Raw genomic sequence first — 24375 nt, 5'->3', positions numbered from 1 at the left:
TAAAAACTGAGAACAAACTGAGGGTTGATGGGGGGTGGGAGGGAGGGGAGGGTGGGTGATGGGTATTGAGGAGGGCACCTTTTGGGATGAGCACTGGGTGTTGTATAGAAACCAACTTGACAATAAATTTCATATATTGAAAAAAATAAAATAAAAGTCCATCATGGCTCTCATGACAATGGTGAACAGGCAATATTTGAAGATGTGATGACCGAGAATTTCCTATATGTGATTAAAACAAATGAATGGATCAGGGAAGAAATGATATCCCAAACTTCTGAAATTACTCTTCATGAGACAAAGTGAGATGGGAACTCAGTATGTAGTGTGTGCGTGGCATACCTATGGATGGATGTGTGTGTGTGAGTGGCATTAGCTAAATGATTATTGTACCACTTTATTCAAGTGGGAGGATTTTCTCTTTATTCTGGTCTATGTTTTCTTACTATTCTGTTCTTCCCTGCCTCAATATGATAGTTTTTAAAATTTCCTTTATTCCATTTTCTAGTTTGGAAGATATGGGTGTTCGTTCTTTCTTTTTTTAAATTATTTTTTTAAAAGTTCATCGACTTATTTTGAGAGAGACAGAGACAGTGCAAGTGGGGGAGGGGCAGAGAGAGGGAATCCCAAGCAGAGTCTGCCCTGCCAGTGCAGAGCCCGAGGTGGGGCTCCAACCCACAAACCCGTGAGACCATGACCTGAGTCAAAACCAAGAGCCTGATGCTTACCTTACTGAGCCACCCAGGTGCCAAACTTTTTAAGAAAATATATAATATTTTAATATATTATTAAATTAATATATTATTAATATTTTAATATAATAAATCTAAAGTTATTTAGTATTAAATCCTGCTCCCAAATTGGAAAGAACTTTACCACACTATTTATTGGACTTCCTTTTCCCATTTCTCTTGGTCGAAAATTGCAAACTTACTTGTTTCTCAACTTTTATTATAAAAGTTTTCATACATAGAAAGTTGAAAGAATTTTATAGTGAGCATTCATATTCCTACCACTGAGAATCTATCATTAATATTTCCACAATTGTGTTATTACATCTCTCCATTTATTTAGCCTCAATCCATCCATCACTTTATCTTATTTTTTGATGCTTCCGAGTATATTACAGATCATCTACCTTTGTTTTTAAAGTTTCTTTATTTTGAGAGAGAAAGTGTGGGTGGGGGAGGGGCAGAGAGAGAGGGAAAGAGAATCCCAAGCAGGCTCCACGCTGTCAACAAGGAGCCTTGGCACAGGGCTCAATCCCACAAATTGTGAGATCATGACCTTAGCTGAAACCAAGAGTTAGATGCTTTAATTGACTGAACCACACAGGCTCCCCACCTTTGTTTTTAAACCAAATAAAAGAAAATAGCTCGTCCTACTAAGTCAATATTGACTTATTTACTAATATAAATTAATTTATCTAAATTAAATACATTTAATGTATCTTTTTTGTTTTACCAATTTATTTGCTCACCTCTCACACTTGCTGCTTATGTTTGTGTTTGTCACTGTATGTGGGTCTGAAAGGCCTCTTCCCAAGTTGTCGTTCCATATGATTTGTGAGCAAGGAAAATGGGGGTGGAGGGGAATGGCCTGTGTGAATTGTGTAGCAAATTGGAGTAAAGGATCTTTAAGTAAAGGGCGGGAGAGTTTTTCTTACTTGATACCATTTATGAACTTTATGATGTCTATTTGGCTGCCAAGAGATGTCATGGCAGACTTAGAATAGTTTTAGAAGAATAAACTGGGTTTCTGCAAGTTTTCTGGAGGAAATAGAATGTCTTGAGTTGCACTCAATATTATTTTATTATTACGACTACAATTCTCTTCATAAAGAGCTAGTTTACCATTCAGTCAAGCACAAATGTATGACACCTATTACAGGTTAGCATTTAAGTGTCTAAATTCAATTCTATGCAATTTCAAATTAAAAATGGAAGCAACTTCATGTGATGTATTAATCTCTTTGATTTTTAATATGCAGAAGCATAAAGGGTTAAATGCTGAATCGTTAATGGCTTTTGGAATAATAGGCTTTTTAGCTGATAGAAACTACAAAATGAATCTATCAGTTAATGATCGCTCTACATGGAAAAATTAATAGGAAAAAAATGATTCCTTTACATAAGATATTGTTACATAACTTTTGTCTGGTTCTAAGGTAGAAATGTCTATGGCTATCAGCATAGTGAAGGGGAATTATATTTTAGTTCATCTGAGGTGTAATGATATGATGTGAGGGTAGGAAGAAACAAAAAAAATTTTTTTTAAGTAGGCTTCATATCCAGGGTGGCGCCCAATGCAGAGCTTGACCTCATGACCCTGAGATCAAGACCTGAGCTGAGTCAGATGCTTAACCAACTGAGCTACCCAGGCACCTCAGAATGAAAAATTATTTCCTGATTTTTACCTTCCCCTCAACAAAGGCTTATAAAAACATCAGATTGTTTCTTTTCAAAATGCCTATCTTGGAATTGTCTCAATTTTTATTTCAATCTTACTTCTTAGCAGCTCACAGAGTTACTATCTGTGTTAGTTATTTGGAAAACATAATGTGCTTTGAGAATAACTTATTCATGATTTAAACCATCTTCAAACCAGGCCTGGAGTCTCAGCTAAATGAAGAAGTTGTTGGGCGATCATGGTAGCATTTGGCAAACAAAGTCTAATACACAATATATTTACTTTCCCTAGCGACAGAACAGGTTGACAATATTCCCATTCCACATGTTAGTACTTGTCATCCAAAACAACGCATTTCCACTTTCAGCCATCTAAGGGCTCCATCTATACCCTGGGTGATGTGCTATGGTGTGGGGAAAAGTGCACAGGATCAAGACCTGATGAAGTGTGTTTGAATTTTGGATCTGTTGTGATCTAGGATTGCTCTGAGCTTCAGTTTTTCATGAGGATGAGAGTTTTATAAGCCATGAATACTATCAATGTATTCATGCAGTAATACCATGTATATATTATTAATAACTCAGAAGCAGCATTGCAGATATCCATATAGTAAATATAGATTCTAAATTAGATAAATCTGCAAGTTCAGTTGGTAGAAATGTTGAAAGACGTGATTTTAATGTGTTGAAATTCAACTCAAATTAACTTAAGACGAATGCACTGGCTCACTTAGCTAGGAAGACAGGAGTACACAGATGTCACTTGTTTCAGGCATGTTAATATCAAATGAAGTCTTTATCTCTCTGTTTTGTTTTGTTTTGTTTTGTTTTCATTCTCATTGGCTTCATTGTCTTGCCATGCAGATAGGGTTTTGTGTGTGTTAAGATGACTGCTAAAACTCCCAATTTGTGTCCTTCAAACTCTGTGATCCAAAAAAGAAAGGTGCTTTTTCCTCCATTTCCATTTTAAATCCTTCCTTCCTTCCATCCATCCATCCATCCATCCATCCATCCATCCATCCCAGGGAAGAATTCTCCACCCAATACTTGAGGTCAGAGGAATGGGGCTCTCTGAGATATGGATAGAAGAGGCAGAGTTTGGGGATCGGCAGCCCCACTAGAATTACATGACTTGAGTGAAGGGAGAGCAATTGAAACAATTATCCAAAAGCTAAAAGCTGGGCAGACGTTCTGGAGAACAGTATGGCGGTTCCTCGACAAACTAAAAATAGGACTACCCTACTATCCAGCAATTGCATTATTAGGTATTTACCTCAAGGATACAAAAATACAGATTCAAAGGGGTACATGCACCCCAATGTATATAGCAGTATATAGCAGCATTATCAATAATAGCCAGACTATGGAGAGAAACTAAATGTCCATTGACTGATGAATGGATAAAGAGGAGGTGATACACACACACACACACACACACACACACACACAATGGAATATTATATTACTCGGCGATCAAAAAGAATGAAATCTTGCTATTTGCAACAATGTGGGTGGAGCTAGAATGTATTATATGCTAAATGAAAAGAGTCAATCAGAGAAAGACAAATACCACATGATTTCACTCATATGCGGAATTTAAGAAACAAAACATATGGGAAGGGGGGCAAGAGGAGGAAGGGAAACTAACAAGAGACTCTTAAAGGTGGAGAACAAAATGAGGTTTGATGGAGGGAGGAGGGAGAGGGATGGGCTAGATGGGTGACAGGGATTAAGAAGGGCACTTGTTATGATGAGCACTGGGTGTTGTATGTAAACAATGAACCACTGAATTCTACTCCTGAAACCAATACCATACCATATGTTAACTAAAATTAAAAAAAAAAAAAAAAGAATGGTCGCTGTCACTACGTCAGTCACACTAAGAGAATCAGGAAAAGAGTCTTGCTGTACTTATGAAATACACACACCCTCTTCACTCTATCACAACTCTCTTGCTCTAAATTAGTGTGCCCATCATCTTGGTTTGCCCAGGACAGTCCTGTTTCATGCCTGTTTTCCTAATAGAATTATTAAAATTATATCTTTTCATTCTCAAAGTGTCTCAGTTTGGACAATCAACCAGACAGTTACTGAAAATCAATTAGCAATTCGGCTCGAGCCCCCCATCTGTCTTAAATCATCCTGATCCTTAGACTCAGCTGAACTTTGATTTGAACTTTGATCACTTCTCTGCCTTTCTTGTCCACCCCAGTGTCTGATGCTCTACACTTGGAGCTCTTCTCAGGACATACAGGACATATTCGTTCCATTTTCCTTCCTTTTAGTGGTCACCTCACTTTCTCTTTCCTGGGCTTGTCCAGATATTAAGTAGTGATGAAGAGGGCTTCATAACCTGCCTATCTATCTGCTCAGAGCATCTCTGGGAGCGGAATTTCCCCTCTGGAAATTGCTCCGAGTTAAATGTACAGTCAAATAATGTAGTTTCAGCCCATGCTCTTTGTTTCTTCAGAATAGAGGCTTGCATGGATCACTTAGGCATGGCCTTATGTTTCCTGTTCTGTTGTATAAGCTCGGGCAAGTGGGGTCTGGGTGACGATGGATAATGCAATTAATACAGTGCGATGATGCCAAAAGAAACACATTTTCTTGGTGATATGTTTGCACTTGTTCTCTTCACACACCAGCTGAGAAGGAAGCACCTGTGTCAGCTTGGCCAGGAGCCCCCTGGCTGCTTGTGTGCTTGATCAGGTGGAGGTCGTGAAGGGCATGGATGAAACAGAAAGCAATCTCATTCTCTGTCCAAAATACTCGGATTTGATAGGGAGGAGTGGATAGCCCTGGTGCGCAGACTTGGGAGAGGGCAGGACCGAGGCCGTGCAAGTTCAGGGACCACCCTCACTGTGCGTTCTGAATAAATGGAGCTCCTACCCCTTTGTATTCTATTGCATACAACATCTGCATGCACATGTCTGGTGTCTGCTGCTCTGAAGAAAAGTACTTAGGGGGAAACAACATGTAAAAAAAAGGTTTGGGGGGAAGTTTTTCACTTATTCAACAAGTAATATGTATTTTGTCTTGCGCTCTGTGCCAGGTGCTGTTAACTATTCTGGGGGATGTAGCAGGGATGTGTATAGTGTGTGTGAGATGACAGAAAATACATGTATTGATCTCTGCCCCTGGTTCCTAGCACAGAGCTCCTAACATCCTTATAATTTCTTAGATGATAATACTAGGAGTATCTCTTGTTCTAATATTTGTCTTTGACTCTGTCCCTAATCCAGGGCTCCTAAAACTTTGTAAATTCCTACGTGATAAGAGCACGAGGAGTGTCTTTTGTTCTAACAAAAGTAAGTCTGAGTGGGCCCCTGGATGACTCCTCAATGGCAGCTGGTCACGAGAAAGACCAAGCTATGATTAGAAACTTGGAATTTTCGGCCCCATCCTCCATTCTTCAGAGAGAGGAGAGGAGCCGGAAATTGAATTGAATTAATAATTGATCATGCCTCATGAGGAAACCTCTATAAAAATCTCAGTAGTCAGGGGATTGGAGAGTTTCCAGGCTGATGAATACAACCACACTGGGGGGGGGGGGGCGGTGATGTACCCCAACTCCAGGGGAACAGAAGCTCCTGCACTCAGAACCCTCTGAGATCTCGCCCTATGTGTGTCTTCATCTGACTGTTCATCTGTATCCTTTATCATATGCTTTAACAATCTGGTAAACCGAGGTGTTTTCCTGAGTTCTGTGAATTGCTCTAGCAAATTAATTGGACCTGAGGTCTTTGGAATCTCTGATCTATAGCTGGTTGGTCAGAAGCACAAGTGATAAGGTGCTCCAATGACATAATTGGTTAGCATGCAGTACTTACACAGAAGCACAGGTGATACCTTGGGATTGCAACTGGCATCTGAAGTGTATGTTTGGGAGTGTGTGTGTGTGTTGGACAGGGGTAAGTCTTGTGAAACTGAGCCCTTAACCTGTGGAATCTGATTCTATCTCTGGTTTGATAGTGTTGAATTCTTGGAAACTTTGCTGGTCTGAGAATTGCTTGATGGTGTGGGGAAAAACCTCTGCACATTTAGTAACCAGAAGTGTTGTGTGTGAGTAGGAGGCTCGCAGGGAAGACACACGTAGTAGGGAAGAACTGGATTTTCCCTACACAAGTGAAAAGCTGAGTTTTTTCCATTTTAACATCTGTATGCATATAGTAGTGCACTCTGTTATGGCGGAGTCTACATTTTAGTGAATGGGGACGGACAATAAACAAATACAATAAAACATACAGCATATAGCGTTTTGGGTGATAAGTGTTATGGAAAAAAGCAGAGAAGGTTAAGGGAGATCTACAGTTCAGAGCAGGTGGTTGCAAATTTAAAAACAAGCAATCAGAATAGGCTTCAGAAATAAGGTGACATTTGAGCAAAAACTTAGAAATAAGGGAGAGACACAGACAAATATCTGGGAGAAAACCTTCTAAATAGAGGGGACAGCCCATGTAAAGTCCCTGAAGGGGAAATGTGCCTGGTGTGTTCAGGAGTAAGGCCCCTGTGGCTGAAGGTGGTGGGAGGAGGGGGGAGGAGCAGGAGAGGAGAGGAGAGGAGAGGCAAGGGGAGCTGGTAGGTGAAATAGGGCAGGCTTTAAGGTCATTTAACTTGGAAATAAATGGGAGGCCTAGGCTTCCCAGCTGAGGCTTTTAATTGCATTATTGCCTAACGCATCTTGATGGATATTGTGCAATTTAATTCCTGCAGGAAATGTTCAGTATTTGTGTTTCTTTTGAATGTGAGACAGGCTAATTCCTTGCACACTGTACATTCATTCGGTTTACAATAAGCTCTGCTTTCAAGTACAGGGCTTTCCACATAGAGGCACTTGTTAAATGAATAAATGAACAAATGAGGCTGGCATTTTAGCTCCCTCCAAGTAGCTTCTCAATGTATTATTGCACGTTTCTTGCCTCCATGCCCTTTTCTCACTTGGGCTCTATTCAGCTGCCTGTGCTCTTTCAACTGTATATTTTTCTGCCTGTCTTTGCCCATCCCATTTCCGCTTGCTTGAGACGCTCTCCCCAAACCTTCTTAATTCTGTCTAATATTAAAGACCCAGGACAAGCTCCACTTCCTCCGGGAAGCCGCTCCAGACTCTCTGAACTTTGTTGCCTTTTCTGAGCTCCTATAGCATTATTCGTCTGACAGCAATCATTGGCTTAGTATCTACCGAGTTGCATCATTTTTGGTGTTTATTAAAAAAAAACAGTTTGCACTCTTTCTATGCATTTGCCAACAAATACACAAATGAATGTTAGCATCTTAGGAAGATACTCTCACCATTTTTGTTTTATAGAAGCTGGCTGGATACGAGGGGCTCAGACTTGGCCCATCTGACGCAGATTAATAAAGAAGCAGTGCACCGGGACCAGGACCTAAATCGTACTCCAGACAAGCCAAAGTCACCGTCCTTCCTATTCATTAAAGGGTTAATCTAGCACTTCCTTTCCACGCCCAGCTCCACGCCCAGCTAACTCCACCCCTCCCAGGGAGTCTTAAGCAGCCGCGGTGCAGGAAGCTTGTCCTTGGCGGGATGCCGTAGTGGCCCTGGCCCGGTGGCTCGGTTGCCCCGCGAACATGGCGGCCTCCGAGTCAGCGCCGGCGGTGAATCCAGGCACCGCGGAGGCTGAGGAGGAGACGATTCTCTATGACTTGTTGGTCAACACCGAGTGGCCCTCGGAGACAGAAGTGCAGGTGAACCAGGCCCCTCCAGAGCTGCGGCCAGCATGGCGCGGACGCTGTCCGGGCAGAGCCACGTAAACTAGAGCCACGTAGGGGAGTGGAGCTGGGTGGGAGGGGGAGCAAGGTTCCGCCGCTTGTACCGTCGCCTTGGCAACGGCACCGCGGGCTAGCTGGGGTCTGGTTCCCCTAAAGCAGGGGTACCTGAGATCCCTCCTGGGCTCCCAATTCTGTTGTCGGGATAGAACCGTGGGCTCTGGGTCTCAGTTTCATTGTATTTGGAGGGGAGGCACAGCGTTGGGACTCCAGGGTCCTTCCGCTGTCTGGACTCTGGGTGGTCCTTTCAGGAAGGCGAGGCAAGAGCTGACCAGGGCTGAGCCTCATCTGCAGCGGGAGAACTTTCCAGGACCCTACAGTCATCTCAGCAGCTGGAGGGCCGCCACTGAAACCTTTACTCCTCCTTGGGGCTGAATTGCGCCCATTCTTGTGTACTTCAGTAAAGAAGCATTTAGTGTGCTTGTATGTCCGTCCGTGTCCCAAATACTGTGTTGGGCGCTGGGCGTAGGAAGGTGAGTAACTTTTGTGGTGCCTGCAGTCTAGACTGGGGCCAGTCCAGTAAACATTTTTCATCACTTAGCGTAATTGCGCTGTGCTGATGGTGTGAACAGAATGCTGCCAGAGGGAAAAGTGAGGAGGTGCTGATCCGCAGTTAGGTTTCCTGCTAAAGAAGGGGTTCTAGAGGTTGGTAACCTGCACTGGACCTTAGGGTCTGCAGTCATTCCGTAGAGAGGGGCCTCTCAGCGCAAGGTGAATAGTAGGGGCCAGGAACCCACATTTATTCAACACATTTTTTGAGTGCCTAACTTGTGCCAGTCATTGCTTTCGACTCAGAGGATGCAGCAAGGGCCAAAAGGACTTTTATTAAAATCAGGCAGCCCCACCATATGAATTCTTTTTTCACATCTTTCCTGGGTGTTTCTTTACTGGAGAAACTACTCATTTTCCTATAAAGTTTGTAGTTTTTCTTTAACCTCCTTTCCTCTTGCAGTTTCTGCTTGTCTTGAATAATGTATTTTTTAGGCTGGCAGAGAGCTGCATACATACTACTGTTTTTCGAGTACAGTATTTACTTAGTTGATGTTTGTCTTGAACAAAGTGAATATTGTAGGTCCTGCAGCTAGGATGTTGTTGCTGCTGCTATTGGTTGAACAAATACTGGTTTTCACTGCCTAGCACCCACTGGTTAATTACAGGAATGTTTCAGAATGCTTAACATTTTAAATTGATTAAAAAAAGAAGCACAGTATCAGCTTCCATTGAAACCTCTGAGCACTTTTTTTTTTTTTTTTTTTTTTTTGGTTCTATTGGTTTCAGCTGTCTAACTTCAAGCTCTTGGAAGGGCAGTTGCATCTGATTGATCTTTATAACCCTCCCCGGGACCAAATTGTGTCTTAACTGCAAAGCGGATAATCGGTTCATGTTTGTGGAATGGAATCATTTTTCTGTGCTTTTAAGACCTATCTGTCTGCCCTTACTGCTCCTTCCTTAACAGTACATGAGTGCGTTTTATTCATTATTTGTTGCTTCTGCTAGTGTTTACCCTACTCGGTTTAGTCTATACTTAAGGAACTATTTAATACGGCAATTGTATATCTGTGTGTTAGTGGGATTTCCTCTGTGGGCCTGCAACAAATAATAAGCTTGCCTCCAAGATACGAGTTTATTAATCCGTATGACCACTTTTCCAAGCAAAACTTAGGCCACTGTAACCCACCCAAATAGCCCGTGCTGGACTGGCAACTAGTATGGTCTTGGGCTGGTGTTTTGATGTTTGGTGTTTGAGGGGCACTTGGGTGGCTCAGTTGGTTAAAGGTCCGACTTCAGCTCAGGTCATGATCTTGCAGTCTGAGTTTGAGCCCTTCATCGGGCTCTGTGCTGACTAGTCAGAGCCTGGAGCCTGCTTCAGATTCTGTGTTTCCCTAGCTCTCTGCCCTTCCCCCACTCATGCTCTGTCTCTGTCTTTCAAAAATGTATAAATGTTAAAGAGAAATTAATTACGTGATGTTTGGTATTTGACTTTCCGTCTTGAATCTTTGTATTCCCTAGCAAAGTTTGTGCTGACAAATGCCTATAACTCCACTGTGCTCAGTTTTGCTCCCACTGTTTTCAGTCCTGCTTTTCCTTCTTTTGTCTCTGAATAGTAGTTTTTAAATACTGGTAGCTGTACCCTGTACTGAGCATTAGCAAAAGAATATAATTTTACATGTTGTGTAAGTATCACAAGAAAATTCTCAAACGTAATACATTTTTCTTTCCAATCGCAGTCTAGAGGCAACCGAAAACATGGTGTATCCTTTATCATCACCAAAGCAATTAGAGGTAATGTAGCTTATTTATTTTTCTCTATATAACGATAAGAGCAGATCATTTTTTTCCCATTTCATTTGTAACTTTATTGTTTTTGAAACTTTAGGAGTTTTAAAAATGTTCTTTAGACTTATAACGGAAAGCCTGATAAAAGTGAATAGCATACATGTTACCTGAATTTAATTTTTTATATGTATGCATATTAATTACGTATGATATATGGGTATATAGGTGTATATGCCGATATATGTGTGCATACACACATTTTTAATGCAGTTGAGAGCTAAAATATGGCTCAACTTTAACCCTTATGAATGTATTCTAGAAGAAATGAAGAAAATCAAATCCAGTATGGGTCCCAGAGAGTCTAGACATTGAAAGTGAAAAGACAATGACCAGCTGTTTTAAGTGGTTTACACGATATTTCTGCTACATCTGGCCAGAGTTCTTCAGATTAAATATTTTATCAACCAGAGCATTCATGTAACTGCTGACAGAGTTTATATATACATACGAGCTCACGGTATCAGAGCAAGTCTTCAGCACTTGTTGCTAAGCTGGTGCTATGGGGACTTTATGTACATTTATTGATACAGTCCTTTACCAGACCAGCAAGGTAGGTACTGTTATGACTTCGTGTTTTTAGATGAGGAAACTTGCCCAGGATTATTCATTTGGAATTTAACTGCATGTCTTTCTGCCTCCAAAGCTCATCCTCATAACGCTGGTGAATTTGAGCTACTTACACAGAGAAGATTCAGTTTCAAAGGAGTCGAGTACTTGAAATTAACTATTTTATCTCCTGATAAAGATTATTTTCTGATACAAGCGCTAGCATTTTCAGTTTTCATTGTGACTAATGTTTTGAAATTTTGAAAATTTAGAAAATGTACCCAGGTGATAAAATTCATTTAGAGAAATTTAGAGAATATGGAAAACCACAAACTTGAATGAACAATTTCTCATATTACCACCCAGAGAAAACCTGTTGCCCTTCAGATCTTTTTTCATTGATACACATCTACATGTTCACACACACGTACACGTTTTATTTTTTTTTTTTAATTTTTTTAATGCTTATTTATTTTGAGAAAGGGGTTGTGTGTAAGCAGTGGAGAGACAGAGAGAGAGAGAGAGAGAGAGAGAGAGAGAGACAGACAGACAGAGCGAGAGAGAGGGAAGCCCAAACAGATTCCACAGTGTCTGCACAGAGCCTGATGTGGGGCTCGATCTCACAAACTGTGAGATCATGACCTGAGCCGAAATCCAGAGTCGGACACTCAACTGACTGAGCGACTCAGGTGCTGCCACACATACACATTTTGATAGGATCATATAAAACATTATTTGTCAATAGGATAGTTAACCTTAAAAATAAAACTGTCAGTTATTTTACCAGTAAAAATGGGTTTATTCAGGAATAACAGAATTGCAATTCAGGACATGCAAGTTACAGCAAAACTACAGCCAAGTTCAACAGAGGAGGGGAACGTTATTTTCTGGAGGAGGAAGAAGTTGTGAGGAGTTGTTTTGAACTAAAAAGCCATTGGAGAAAAGCGTTCTGGGTGATGATGGTTTCTCATTGCCCGAATTGCAGAGGTAGTCGATTTCTTATTGGCGATGTGACAGTACATCTCTTCCTTGTTGGGGCCTGTAACAGGCCCTTTAGGGGGTCCTTTATGTTGGGGATATTTTCTTGTTGATGACTCTTCTGTTGAGGTCTGATGCTTCTTCTTGTAGTTCATGTCAAGTGGTACTGCTCTCCCTTCTGGGCTCCTGACTTGACTTAAGTGAGGTGTCCCTTTATTTTCAGTGTGTTAAAGATTTGTGTCTGCTTGACTTCTGCATTTTAGGTATTATTTTTTAAAATCTTTGCTACAAAATATAATAGTATCTTAATTTTTGTACAAATATTTTGGTTTTAAAGGGTGGTTACTGTGACTTCTACTGTATGGTTTTATTAAAGCCTGTTAGGTGAAATTTACATCTCAGACCACCTTTACTTTTTTATACTGTTAGAAAATCCTTCAAAGTTTTGAGGAACAAAAACTTGGGCCTTAATATAAAAAAGTACATGATCTTATAAAAGTTACAGTGCGTATTAGATTATATTCCCTTATTTTAAGAATTTTGTTCTACATATTTTGTAATGACTCAGCAGTATGTTTTAGGTTTATTGTCGATGAAGCTGTTTTGAAAGTGATTCCTAAAGAATAGCTGATTCATATTTGGTTTTGCTATTTTTATTACAGATCATTTATTATTTTTACGCCAATACATCTGGTACAGGTGAGTGTCGCTTCAGAGAATAGTATGAATGTCAAATACAAATATTATCTTATTTATGATTTGAGTTTTCAGAATTGAATCCCAGCTTGTGATACAGATGCTGACGTTCTGGTGAATAAAATAGACCTTCTCAAACATTTGATATAGTGACAAGGTGACTCAGTTGACTTAGGGTAATTTTTGTTCCTTGGTCCTTATTAAGAATATCTCAGGATGACTTCTGCTTTCTCTGAGTATTCTCAGCCTTATCCTGAATGCCCACATGATGTGTCTGTAGCTTGGGGATCTTTTTAAGAACAATTTTGCTTTTTACTGGATCAACAACTCTTGTGATCAGTATTCAGTTGCTGTGCATGGGGGGGCAGGGGGTCCTTTATGTTTCTGTTCTTGGGGACTTTTTCGTTCTTTTTAGTGTTAAGGATGTTTTAGGAATGGTGCAAATTTTCAGCCTTAAAAGAAACAAATGATCATTCTGACAAATGATACAGTTCTGCTCTTAGATAGGTATATAGGGATTGTTTTATAGATTTATTTAACACAGATTTTTTTTTTTTTCCTTAAGGACATTTAATCTTAAATGCTCCAGAGATAATAGAGACCTTTAGCTCTTCTCTAGGATTAGCTCTGATGTTTTTATGCTTTGTGTGTGTGTGTGTGTAAATTTAATCTTGTTTTTTAGGGGGTGTGGAGTATGATAGGGTAAAGAGATGAGAGTGGAGGGAGGGGCAAGGATGGGAGAGGAATTTAGAAGTAGGCTATTTTTTCCTGAGCTCACTGGGTGATCTAGCTTGCTAGTCCTGAACGTCTTTGGGAAGTGTGGGCAGAAAATACCCAGCATAGGCCAGTGCACCTTGAAGCGATTGTCTAATCTTCCGGAGGATATGTTTTGTTACTTTCATAAGTAACGTGAAGTTAACTGAAAAAAGTTCAGTTTTGCTCTTTCAGTTTATGGTAATTAAAACTAAAGGTTTTGGGGCCAATATTTGTTTCAAGTGGCTTTTTCTTTTAAAGTTTTTTTTTCTCTTTTAAGTATGAAATATTACAAACAGAATTATAGATACTGTAAGTTATAACAGGTTTATTATATTATCTACTTGTGTAGGCACATATGCCTACATGTGATTTAGGCAGTTGTTTGCTCCAGATCGCCTTCTCTCTCTTTGTGCAAAATGTTACAACTTGAGGTGCCCCCCCCCCCCCCCCCCCCCCCACTTGGAGAGGATGGATATTCTTCTCTTCCATCTGTTGATGCTATCACTCACATGCGTGTTTCCTATCTTTGTTATGGTATTTCTGTAACTACCATGGTATTAAATATTTTGTGTTTTAGAAATGAATGCAAGTACACTGAACATATAGTACTGATACATATGTATATATATATTTTTAACTGGTTTTAAAGTTTGTTTATTTTGAGAGAGAGCGAGAGAGTGTGTGTGAGTGGAGGAGGGACAGAGAGACAGGTAGAGAGAGGATCCCAAGTGGGTTCTAAGCCACCAGGAGCCCCATTACTGACATATTTTATTTATTTATCTAAAACAAGTATTGTCATTTTATCTTGTTTTTTAAAAATTTTTTTTGAGAGAAGGCGCAAGTGAGTGAGGGGCAGAGAGAGAGAGAATGAGGAGAGCGAGAGAGAAGTGGCTTGAGCTCATCCCATGTGGGATTTGAACTCACAAACCATGAGATCATGACCTGAGCAGAAGTCAGATGCTTAAAGACTGAGCCACCCATGCGCCCACCGATATATTTTAATTACAGATCTTTTTAGCCTACTTGTTTTGTTTTCTATTTTACACAATTTTTGTTTTGTTCTTTTTTTTTTTTTCTTTCACTAGCTTGTTTCTTTATTCTTCTTTTCCACCTATTGTCTTGATTTCCTCCTGTGTCACTCTTGCTTTGTTGTATCTGCTCACGCACCCATGGTGGATCCTTCCCTCCTGTCTTTTGTGAATGATGTTAGTATGAGTTTCCGCTTAGCTACTCTTGCACCACTTGAGTGAATTTGACATTGCAGTCTGATCTTGCATGTAGTAAAGGCTTGGGGTTTTGTTTTTTCACAGGGGAGTTCATTCCCATGCCCCCACAGACCAAATTCTAGACTGAGATGAGCTTCTAGAACACCCTCCCCCCTCCCCCGGGGCCCTGGGTAGGCTCAGGCTCTTCCGTCACTCAGTGCAGTCTCTGATGGGTGCTGGCCTTCGCAGGAGTCTCCCTTCCAACTCCTGTTCTCCCTGTGCCCCGCGGCTCATTTCCTGTCCCAGGTGTTCCCTCCTGATTTCATACCTGTAGCCAATTCTAACTTTAAGTTCCCTTTTCGTTTCTAGTGCTTGGAGATTTCTCTTTCTTACGAAATTTGCTACCGTTGAGTCAGAATTTCTAGGCAAGCATAGAAGGAAGGGTTTCTTACAAGCTCACCTCTGCTATGTTACTGGCATCCTCCATAACCTTTCCTTAGAAAGCTTGTAACATTTATACTTTTGAATATACCACCATGTTTTTCTGGAAAAAGAGTTATGTACCTGGTCAGAAGTTTCAGATAAGCAATTAGTAACTTTGGGTTTTAGGTTTGCCCATATTCGAATTTTATATTTTAATGGAAAAAAAAAAACTCTCTTGTTGTATAGATCTGTATGCTTTTTATAACATTTATCTACTTATATGTATTTTTTCTGATTAGATTTTAAGTTACTTAATGTGTTGTTTCAGCCCTGTGCCTTTTTTGCTCCCTGATGGACTGGTTCGCTTGGTTAATAAACAGATACATTGGCATTTGGTACTTGCAAGGTAAGGTATTAAAAGTTGATACAGTTTTCTTTAGTGGGGTTAGCACTTCAGTTTCGTTATGGATATTGGGGTCCTTTTGTCTTGCATTCTTGTTTGTTTTTTATTGTATATAAATTCCTTTTACATATTATTTGTTACATATTATTTGTGTCTCTTCAATGAATTCCACTGTATTGAATCACTTTGTGCACACTTTGGTACCTTTTATGCTCGTTTAATTTTGAGGTCAAAAGTTGGATAATTGAAGGTGTGAAAAAGATAAAAAATAATTTTTAACTTCTTAGAATAATTTCATCTTTGAATACAGCTACAAATATTCACGTAATTTTTTTTTTTTCCCCCTCTCTATGAAAGCAATGGAAAAATTTTGGCTGCTGTTCAAGATCAGTGTGTGGAGATCAGGTAATTGTTAATATTACTCCTATTCAGAATTTTCCCTTGAGAAAATTTTCCTTCATTTATGGGAACTAAGTTTTTTGAAGGGCTTATTTAAAGGGCTTTTGCTCTTAACTCCCATAATTTTGTGGGTTGGTGTCAAACGGCAACTTCTGCCAATTACAGGACAAAGGACGCTTTGTTAGAGTCACATGGTCTACTTCCCCAGATCCCTGTCTTCTCCCCTGGGCAGTTGTACTTTTTCAGTAGACCAGGCACATCTTCAGAACTCTGGGAGTCACTCTTGGTTGACTGGTCACTGCTAAGTCCACTAAAACAGATGCTCAAGAAGGTATTGAAAAAGTAGGGGCCGCCTTGCTCTGTTGGCCTAAAGCTGTACGTGGAACGTGAGTCTGCAAGACGAACAGTACGTATTACTTGCGACCAGTGATAGTCTCTGTCCTTTTGAGACATTCGTCGGTATTATGTACACATCTGAAAGTCTTCTCTAAGCTGAGCTTTTCACGTACTTTATTCTTAAGTAATATATCAGTTGTGAAAGAAGTAGCAACAACAGAAAGTAACTCAGGAAAACTAGTTAATTTTTTTTTTTTTTTTTTTTGAAATTAGCACTAGCAGACTAAATGTGTTGTACTTCTAAAATTCGAGGCTACTTCTTTCTGCAGGCAAGGCCTGACTTAAGGAGATCAAAATTTTAGAATATTGGTCAAAACTTTTTACCAATACTTCATTATTTTTGATTAAACATAGTATAACGTGCATTCAGTTGTTCCCACCCTGGTGCTAGCTTTTTGTGCAGTTTCTTTCTTTTTCCAGTTATTCAAACAGAACTGGACCCCTCACCTTTTTGGGGAGTGAACAGAGGGCTTGCCCCCATTGGGGCATTGACTTCAGATGGGGAAGCTTTGTTTTGTGATCCCTCTTGAAATCCTCAGGATGGAGAGGATTGGCACTAATGACAGGCTTTCAAAACTACATTGTTTGGGGCGCCTGGGTGGCTCAGTCGGTTAAGCACCAGACCTCGGCTCAGGTCATGATCTCATGGTTTGTGGGTTCAAGCCCCACGTGGGGCTCTGTGCTGACAGTTCAGGGCCTGCAGCCCACTTCAGATTCTGTCTGTCTGTCTCTCTCTCCCCCTCCCCTGCTTGCGCGTGTGCGTGCACTCTCCCCCTCCCCTCTCCCCCTCCCCTCTCCCCCTCCCCTCTCCCCCTCCCCTCTCCCCCTCCCCTCTCCCCCTCCCCTCTCCCCCTCCCCTCTCCCCCTCCCCTCCCTCTCTCTCCCTTCCCCTCCCCCTCTCGCCACCTCCCTCCCTCCCCCCCCCCAGAAAGAAACATTAAAAAAAAACTGCATTGTTTAATTTGGCATGGCTTTAAAAAACAGACCCTTCTTCTTTTCACAGCATCAGTGAGCGTCAAGCTGGCACAGTTTTGAACTTGGCACTGCTGGTAGAAATGGGTTCGCACTTGCTCTCCGTGTGCTGTAGTGACGTGAAATCTGTCTGAGATGTGTACTTGTGGTGTGACTGTACAAAAACAGCAGTTAGTTGTCAAAACCTCCATCTTTCTCCCGTGAAATGAGAACATCCGTGGAATGATTTTAGGTGTTAGGGTCAGAATGTGCGTGTGGGCATGGGATTGATATTTGGGCCAGTGAAGAGGAGTTTGACCGGGGGTCTCTAGAACTTGGTGATAACATTTTTGAAGAAAGGAATAAAAAAATCATTTGTTTTTATAAAAGGATTTGCTACTGGATTGGTAGAGTGTAAAGTATTTATAAAACTTGTACATACATCCAGCTGTAGGAATTCATTCACGTAGGTGGTGATCGAGATGGGGGGCTGAGGGAGGATTTCCAGGCAGCTGAAGTGATGCTCATCGAAATCTTGGTCATCTGGTCTGTAATTTGCAAAAGCTTTTGGTCACATCAGTGTATCTGAGGACTCTTACGTGGTAGAGCACGAATTCCACCAGGAAGCCTTTCAGGAACATACTCCCTATGGATCCTCCCCTTTACGCTCCTGAAATAATCAACACAGTACTGTACTTTGTGATAAGATAACACCAATGACGTTGGGCACTCTTGCAAGTACTTCACAGGTGTTAATTCATTTCATCCTTGCAGAAGCCCCGTGAGGTAGCTTTTGCTATTTTTCTCCATTTTAGAAATGAGGAAGCTGACACAAATGGTTAAATTTCTTTCTTGAGGATTTGAAGTCTGCTGTCCCAGCTTTGGTCTTCCTGCTCTTATCCAGGAATGTATACTACCTTTTGGTCACGTTGTTTAGCCATGTATGCTTGTATTTTTACACGTGGGTTTCCCCTGGTCTAGTTAGCACCGCTGCTTTGCACAACCCCAGGGTTGTCCTTTCCTCAAAATTCAGTGTGAATGGGCTCTGGTGTCTGCGAGGCCACTGTGTGTCTTGGAAGCAGGCCCTGTCTGTTTTCCCGAGCACTGGATATTTCCTTGAACATAATCGGTGCTTAGTTGATGTTTGCTGAATAAGTAAGGTGTTTGCGAGTGGCACAGAGGCAGCAGACGTGGGGAGTGCCTCACCGGGTATAGTCCGCTGACTGCTCAGCCTTGGCAGTCCGTTCCTTCTGCTGAATTAACAGACACACACAGTTTGTAGGGACCTGAAAGGAGAGTCTGAGCGAAGATGTGGAGTCATCATTAAAGAAAAAGGGGTGGGGTAGATCCTCAAAGTAAACCCTGTGAACGGTGGCTGAACCTGAATACTTAAGACCTTTGTTCTTGCTCTTCCACGTGTATTTTGTACTCCGGTGTGAAGAACACGTCCGATGCAAGATTGGCGCCGTCGTGATAGGAGTAGGCCGCTGGCGTTTGGGAAATACTGTTGATTGTATTAGACTATGAGTGATAACTCTAGTGTCTGGGGTCCTTATTCGTTACTTGGAAGCAGTCATAAATAGCAAATGGCAGGGAAAAAGATGGAAAGCTGAAACACATGTTAGTTTTAGTTTAGAGAGAGCCCTGCCTTTTGTAAGATCGGACTAGGGCTGCTGAGTGTGTGTGTGTGTGGTGAGCGGCAGGTGGCCCCAGTCACTTGCTCTTATCTGGCACACCTAACCTGCTTGTGCGAGGGGCTCACGTGGATGAAAAGTGACTTGTTGTGAATTGCTACTTTAATCTGTAATTTGGCAGTAAGTAGGTATTATGTGGCTAATGTGTGTTTCCTTTTTTCCTAAATAGCGAAGTAACAATTTCTTATGATTATGGGCTGTTATAAATATGGGAATAAGGAACCATCACAGAACCCAGTAAAAAGCATTAAAATAAGGGACTCTTCTAAAAAAAGGCACCTGCCCCCAAATTTGCTTAAGTGAATACATTTGCGAAGTTTTGACAAAACCAAATTTATGTCTCTCTCCTTCACCTTTCTCAGCGAAAGAGCAATTATTATTTGTGATGATCTGTATTAAGGATGAAAGAAATGAACACTGACTTAGGTCTAGTTTGTGCTAATTTATGCATAATGTCTTCTTTAATCCTTCCCTAAGCAATGAAGGTGATATTACCCATCCCATTTTGTTGAGAGGAAGATGAAACTCCTATTAAATATTTTGTCCAGGTTACCCAGATAGAGCTGAAATCAGGTCAGCTTCACTTCAAAGACCATGTTCTTCTGTCTTCCGTGTGGAGGCTGAATAGTCAATTTCTTGAGGAAGTTTATTAACATATTTATAATTGGCTTTTGTCATAATACAGTATCTTAATAAACAGCTAAAAATATTAGTGTTTAAAATTTGTTTTAAAAGTAATGCTTAGTCACTTTACCAATATTAGAAAATAGTTAAGTATTCAAGAAAGAAGAACTACAAATTACAGTTCAGCCAAATGTTGTATGTTCTTTGGAATTTTTCTGTGTGTGTGTGTGTGTGTGTGTGTGTAATACTTAGTCTAACAATACTCTGCATTCTACTTGATATGTCTTCTCTTGATAAGTTTTGAAAATTATGAGCATCTTTCCATGTCACATATAGTAATTGCATAATATTTCATTGAGTGCAGTTGGCAAAATCTAATCTTATACTGGGTACATTTTTCTCTTTCATAAATTAGGCTCCATGAATTTCCTTGAGATCTGTGTGTATCTGTAATTATTTCCTAGAGATAACTTCATTATAGAAATTGAGGCAATGGATCAAATGACAGTAGACGTTAAGGTTTTAGATAATTGTTATGAAATTATTTTCTAGATGGTTTACCAACTTTTCATTTTTGAACATATAATAAACTACTTAGGCATATATTTCAAGATCACAGATTTTAAATAGGTCACTGGTAACAAATATGGTCACTTATTAAAGCTATTTGATTTATTAAAAGCAAGACCTTTTTTTTTTTTCTCTTAAAATGTTTATTTTTGAGAGAGAGTGGGGGAGGGGCAGAGAGAGAGAGGGGGAGACGGGGGAGACAGAGGATCCGAAGCTGCACTGCCAGCACAGAGCCTGATGTGGAGCTCGAACTCACGACCATGAAATCATGACCTGAGCCGAAATCAGAAATCAGATGCTTACCCGACTGAGCCAGCCAGGTGCCCTGATCTTTTTTCTTAAGTGATTTAAACTTTGTAATATGATACAGACCATGGCTCGTGACCAAAATCAATCTGTGGAGCTTTAAAAAAAAACGTTGTTTCTTGGATCCCATTCCGTATTTGCTGAATCAGAATGTTTGGGGAGGGGGCCAATGTCTCTATTGTATTAAAAGACCACGCTTAATCTCATTCTTGTATTGCCATATTCTAGGTATAGCTCCATTTCTGGTGAAATAAGGTTGGGAGAAAATGTCGCCAACGAAAGGGTCTTGCTTGAGCACAAATCCATGTCTGAGAGAAGGACTGGTTTGGTGTTGTGCGGACAAGTTGTCTCTTGTATCATTTTTGTGGGGTTTCATAGTGCGACAAAATATGTTGTGATGGTGAAACTATTGGCTTAATTTTACACATATTTTGCAGGTCCGCAAAAGATGATTTTACATCCATTATTGGGAAATGTCAAGGTAAGAGTTTCCAAAATACTTACAAGATGGAAGTTTCAAAGTTGCAACAGTTAACAGTAATTCTGAAAAGTCAGAATAGATGTTAAATATTAACAAAGATTGTTGTGACTTTATTAAATACTTTTAAAACATCTTAACTGATTTCTCTTACTGTCTTAAAATGTTTTGCTTAGTCCATTTTGGACCATTTTGAAGAGATTTGCAATTGAAGCTGTTTTTAAAATAAAAGTCTGTGCCAGTTTTGGGATAAAGTATTTGTGTCCCTAATCTTTGTTTTTTTTTTTTTTGTTTTTTTTTTTTGTTTTTTTTTTTTTGACTTTTTAAAAATCTTAATCTCTACATTCAGTGTGGGTCTTGAAATCATGACCTTGAGATCCAAGAGTCACATGCTGTACTGACTGAACCAGCCAGGCACCTCTAGTCTTTTATTTTGAATTCAATGCAAAAAAATGCATAAGTGAAGTGTTGGAATTTACTCATTCTTCTGGTGACGTATTCAACACCAATTACTATCCTTTATGTACATGAACCATTTTGCGGGGTACTAGGGATATGATTATGAGCAAAAAGTCACTGTCCCCTACCTCATGAGGTATATAGACACTCAAAATAGAATGACAAACTGTGACAAATCTGATGAAGGAAAAATACAGAGCAGAGTGAGAGTTTAACCGGGGCTGTGTGACAAGACTGTTAAGAAAAAGTGACTTTGGAAATCAGCCTGAAGGATGCGTAGAAGAGTAGCCATGGGGCGTGTTTCTTTCTGCAGGAGCAGGAGGAAAAGGCAGAGGGAACCTTACAGGAAGAGAAGAATTAGGACACTAAATTAGGAGATAAATGCAACTACCATGTATGTTTTACTTGACCTGCAGTTCCATCTGTCTGACCTTGGGTTAGTTAGTTAGTGTAGTAGTTGTAGGAATGAGAACGATGGTAATCGTGGTTGTTGCGATGGTGACAACAAATATTTATAGTGTCCTTACTCTGTGCCAGCCACTGTATTTAGGGTTTCACTTACATTTTCTCATTTAGTTGGAAGAACATGGTATACATATTTTATCTTAAAGTAACATTAGGGTAAAATAAATCCTCGACAATGAAAGAAAGCTAGGAGAAGGAAGACATGAATAGTTTTGAAATCTACAAAATACTGGTTATATCGAGGATTTTCCCCAACTTCTCCAAGGAAATGCTTAAGCTCCTTGTCAGATGCACCCTCAGTAAGTGGCTCAGGGCGAGTTTCCTTCTCATTTTTGCCATTTTTGGCCATGCACATCGGTTCTGAAAATTAAAGAACATATGTTTGGAAAATGTTTTCAGTTTTCATATGAATGGCAGTATTCTGTTAGTATGTCAGAATTGCTGTAATAATTTTATAATTCCACATGTGTTAGTAGGTAAGGTAGTAATAGAGTTCTTACAGAGTTGTCTTTACAAATAGTATATATTATAACTTAAAAGCAAATGTAACATTGCCTATTTGTTTATATCAACTTATTTCTCCTTCTTATAATCTGTTCTTTGGCTCTGTTCCCTAGATTGTCAATGATACCATTAGCTGTACCAAGCCAGGAATCCTTTTTCCTTCTTTTCTTTTTCTCCTCCTTTTCTCCTCCTTTTTCCTTCTCTGTCTTCTTTGACAAATATTTATTAAGCTGCTACTGTGTGCCAGACACTCTTCCTGGGTGCTACATGTGAAGCGAGGAGTAAGCCTTAGACGACCTGGATTTAAGGGTTTGTAGTCCATGAGGGGAAGAGACACACAATTCACTGCAGTTGTAGTGAGGACACAGTGGGGAAGCATTGCCTTTGCTTAACGTCACCAAGCCCTGGGAATCTGTTAAAATATCTCTTGCCTCCATTTCTGCACTTCTGCCATCACAGCCCCAGCACTGGTTTTTAACATTTTCACTGTCTTTTTTTTTTTTTTTTTTTTTTTTTTTTTAAATAAGTCTCCTGACAAGGTTTTCTTCTGTTTGCCTCTCAACAGATCCACACTTCACACCAGATTCATTGCTCTTAAATGAGAATTCTGTCAGGTTACCCTTCAAATCTGGCTCCCCTGCTTTCTAGAAACGTGACCTTGGATGTTACCGTACCTCTCTGAGCTTCAATTATCTGTAATATGGGCATAATACTATAGATTGGGTTGTGGGAACATTATGAGCTAATATATGTAAAGCTCTTAGCATAATGTCTGATGTATGCTAAGTACTTAGGAGACCTTAAGTGATCGCTTTTGCTACTGCTACCAGTACTGTTAATCTGCCTAAATCTTTCATTTGTTCCCCACTGACTGTAGAATACAGCTCATTTTTTTCTGACCTTTCAGTCTGTGTGTCCCTTAAGATCTCCCTGCCATACATCCCGTGTTCTAGCACAGAGCCTCTTGTGCTTTTCCAGTCCCCCCCCGCCCCGTGCTTTTCACGCCTTGGTACAGATAGTTCCTTTTGCCTAGAAACTCTCACTTTTATATTTAATTAACGAGTCTTGCATATTTCAGTTCAGGCATCAGCTCTTTTGGGAAACCTCCCTCCCTGCCTGCTTCCTCCTCATTTGTGCATCTTTCTTAATGTTTTCCTTGGACTTGTTTGAACATGTATCACCATACATAGGCTAATCTGCTTTTTTCCCCTTAGTTGTTGCTATGCTTATCTGTTTCCCGGTTAGACTGTAAATTCTTTGAAGGCAGGGCTCCCATCTTATTCAGCTTTTTTTTTGTTCCTGGTGCCTAGCATGGTGTCTAACACCATAGTAGGCACACAGTTTTTGACCCTATCAAATAGGTAATGACACTTGAGAACTATTACAATAATGTTTGTAAGTTTGTGTGTGAACCAAGTATATTTGTCTATTTCCTGTGAGTTAGTTTTAGAAGTTCATGACTGTATGTATGTGTGTATATATATATGTATATATATATATATATATTTATAATTTGTATGTAGAGAGAGGGAAGGAGGGAGAGAGAAAGAGAAAGTGAGACTGAGTGAGTGGGGGGTGGGGGGCAGAGGAAGAGGGGGAGAGATTCTTATGCGGGCTCTATGCCTGACATGGGGCTTGGTCTCACAACCCTGGGATTGTGACCTGAGCCAGAATAGTCAGTCGGAAGCCTAACTGACTGAGCCATCCAGGTGTCCCCTGCCCCCACCATGCTTTTATTCTTACTGCACACAAATGTGTACACATGCCACAATAAGGGTAGATAAGTGGTCCTGTTTGCTTAGTAACCTGTTGAGAATAATAGAAGGAGAGTGGTGTGTGTGCATTTCTAAAGTTTGGAGTACTAGCATTTTCTGAATTTAGTCTCAGTAATCTTCACCAGCGCTTATTAAAGTAGACCAGACCTGGCTTAAATAATGCGTAAGGATCAAGATGTTCCCAGAAGGATAATTTAGGGATAGATATTCAATTATGT

General features: G+C 40.3%; 1 protein-coding gene across 3 annotated transcripts in view; it reads left to right on the top strand.

Annotated features, from left to right (window-relative positions):
• Window positions 1–7926: 7926 nt before the first annotated feature.
• NBAS (NBAS subunit of NRZ tethering complex) overlaps window positions 7927–24375 on the top strand; it is a 333323-nt gene continuing 316874 nt past the window's right edge. For 2 of the 3 annotated variants that reach the window (XM_058682572.1, XM_058682571.1), the window contains exons 1-6: window positions 7928–8111; window positions 10421–10475; window positions 12716–12752; window positions 15462–15539; window positions 15894–15941; window positions 20914–20957. In XM_058682572.1, the coding sequence (XP_058538555.1) occupies window positions 7995–8111; window positions 10421–10475; window positions 12716–12752; window positions 15462–15539; window positions 15894–15941; window positions 20914–20957 (379 nt within the window). In that variant the 5' untranslated portion in view covers window positions 7928–7994. Of the gene's footprint in view, window positions 8112–10420; window positions 10476–12715; window positions 12753–15461; window positions 15540–15893; window positions 15942–20913; window positions 20958–24375 lie in introns of all 3 variants that reach the window. The other variant, XM_058682573.1, reaches the window with a different exon arrangement.

The sequence above is a fragment of the Neofelis nebulosa genome, chromosome 9 (assembly GCF_028018385.1).
Source record: "Neofelis nebulosa isolate mNeoNeb1 chromosome 9, mNeoNeb1.pri, whole genome shotgun sequence".
In the NCBI taxonomy this organism is placed as follows: domain Eukaryota; kingdom Metazoa; phylum Chordata; class Mammalia; order Carnivora; family Felidae; genus Neofelis; species Neofelis nebulosa.
This window is presented reverse-complemented; position numbering and strand designations above follow the sequence as displayed.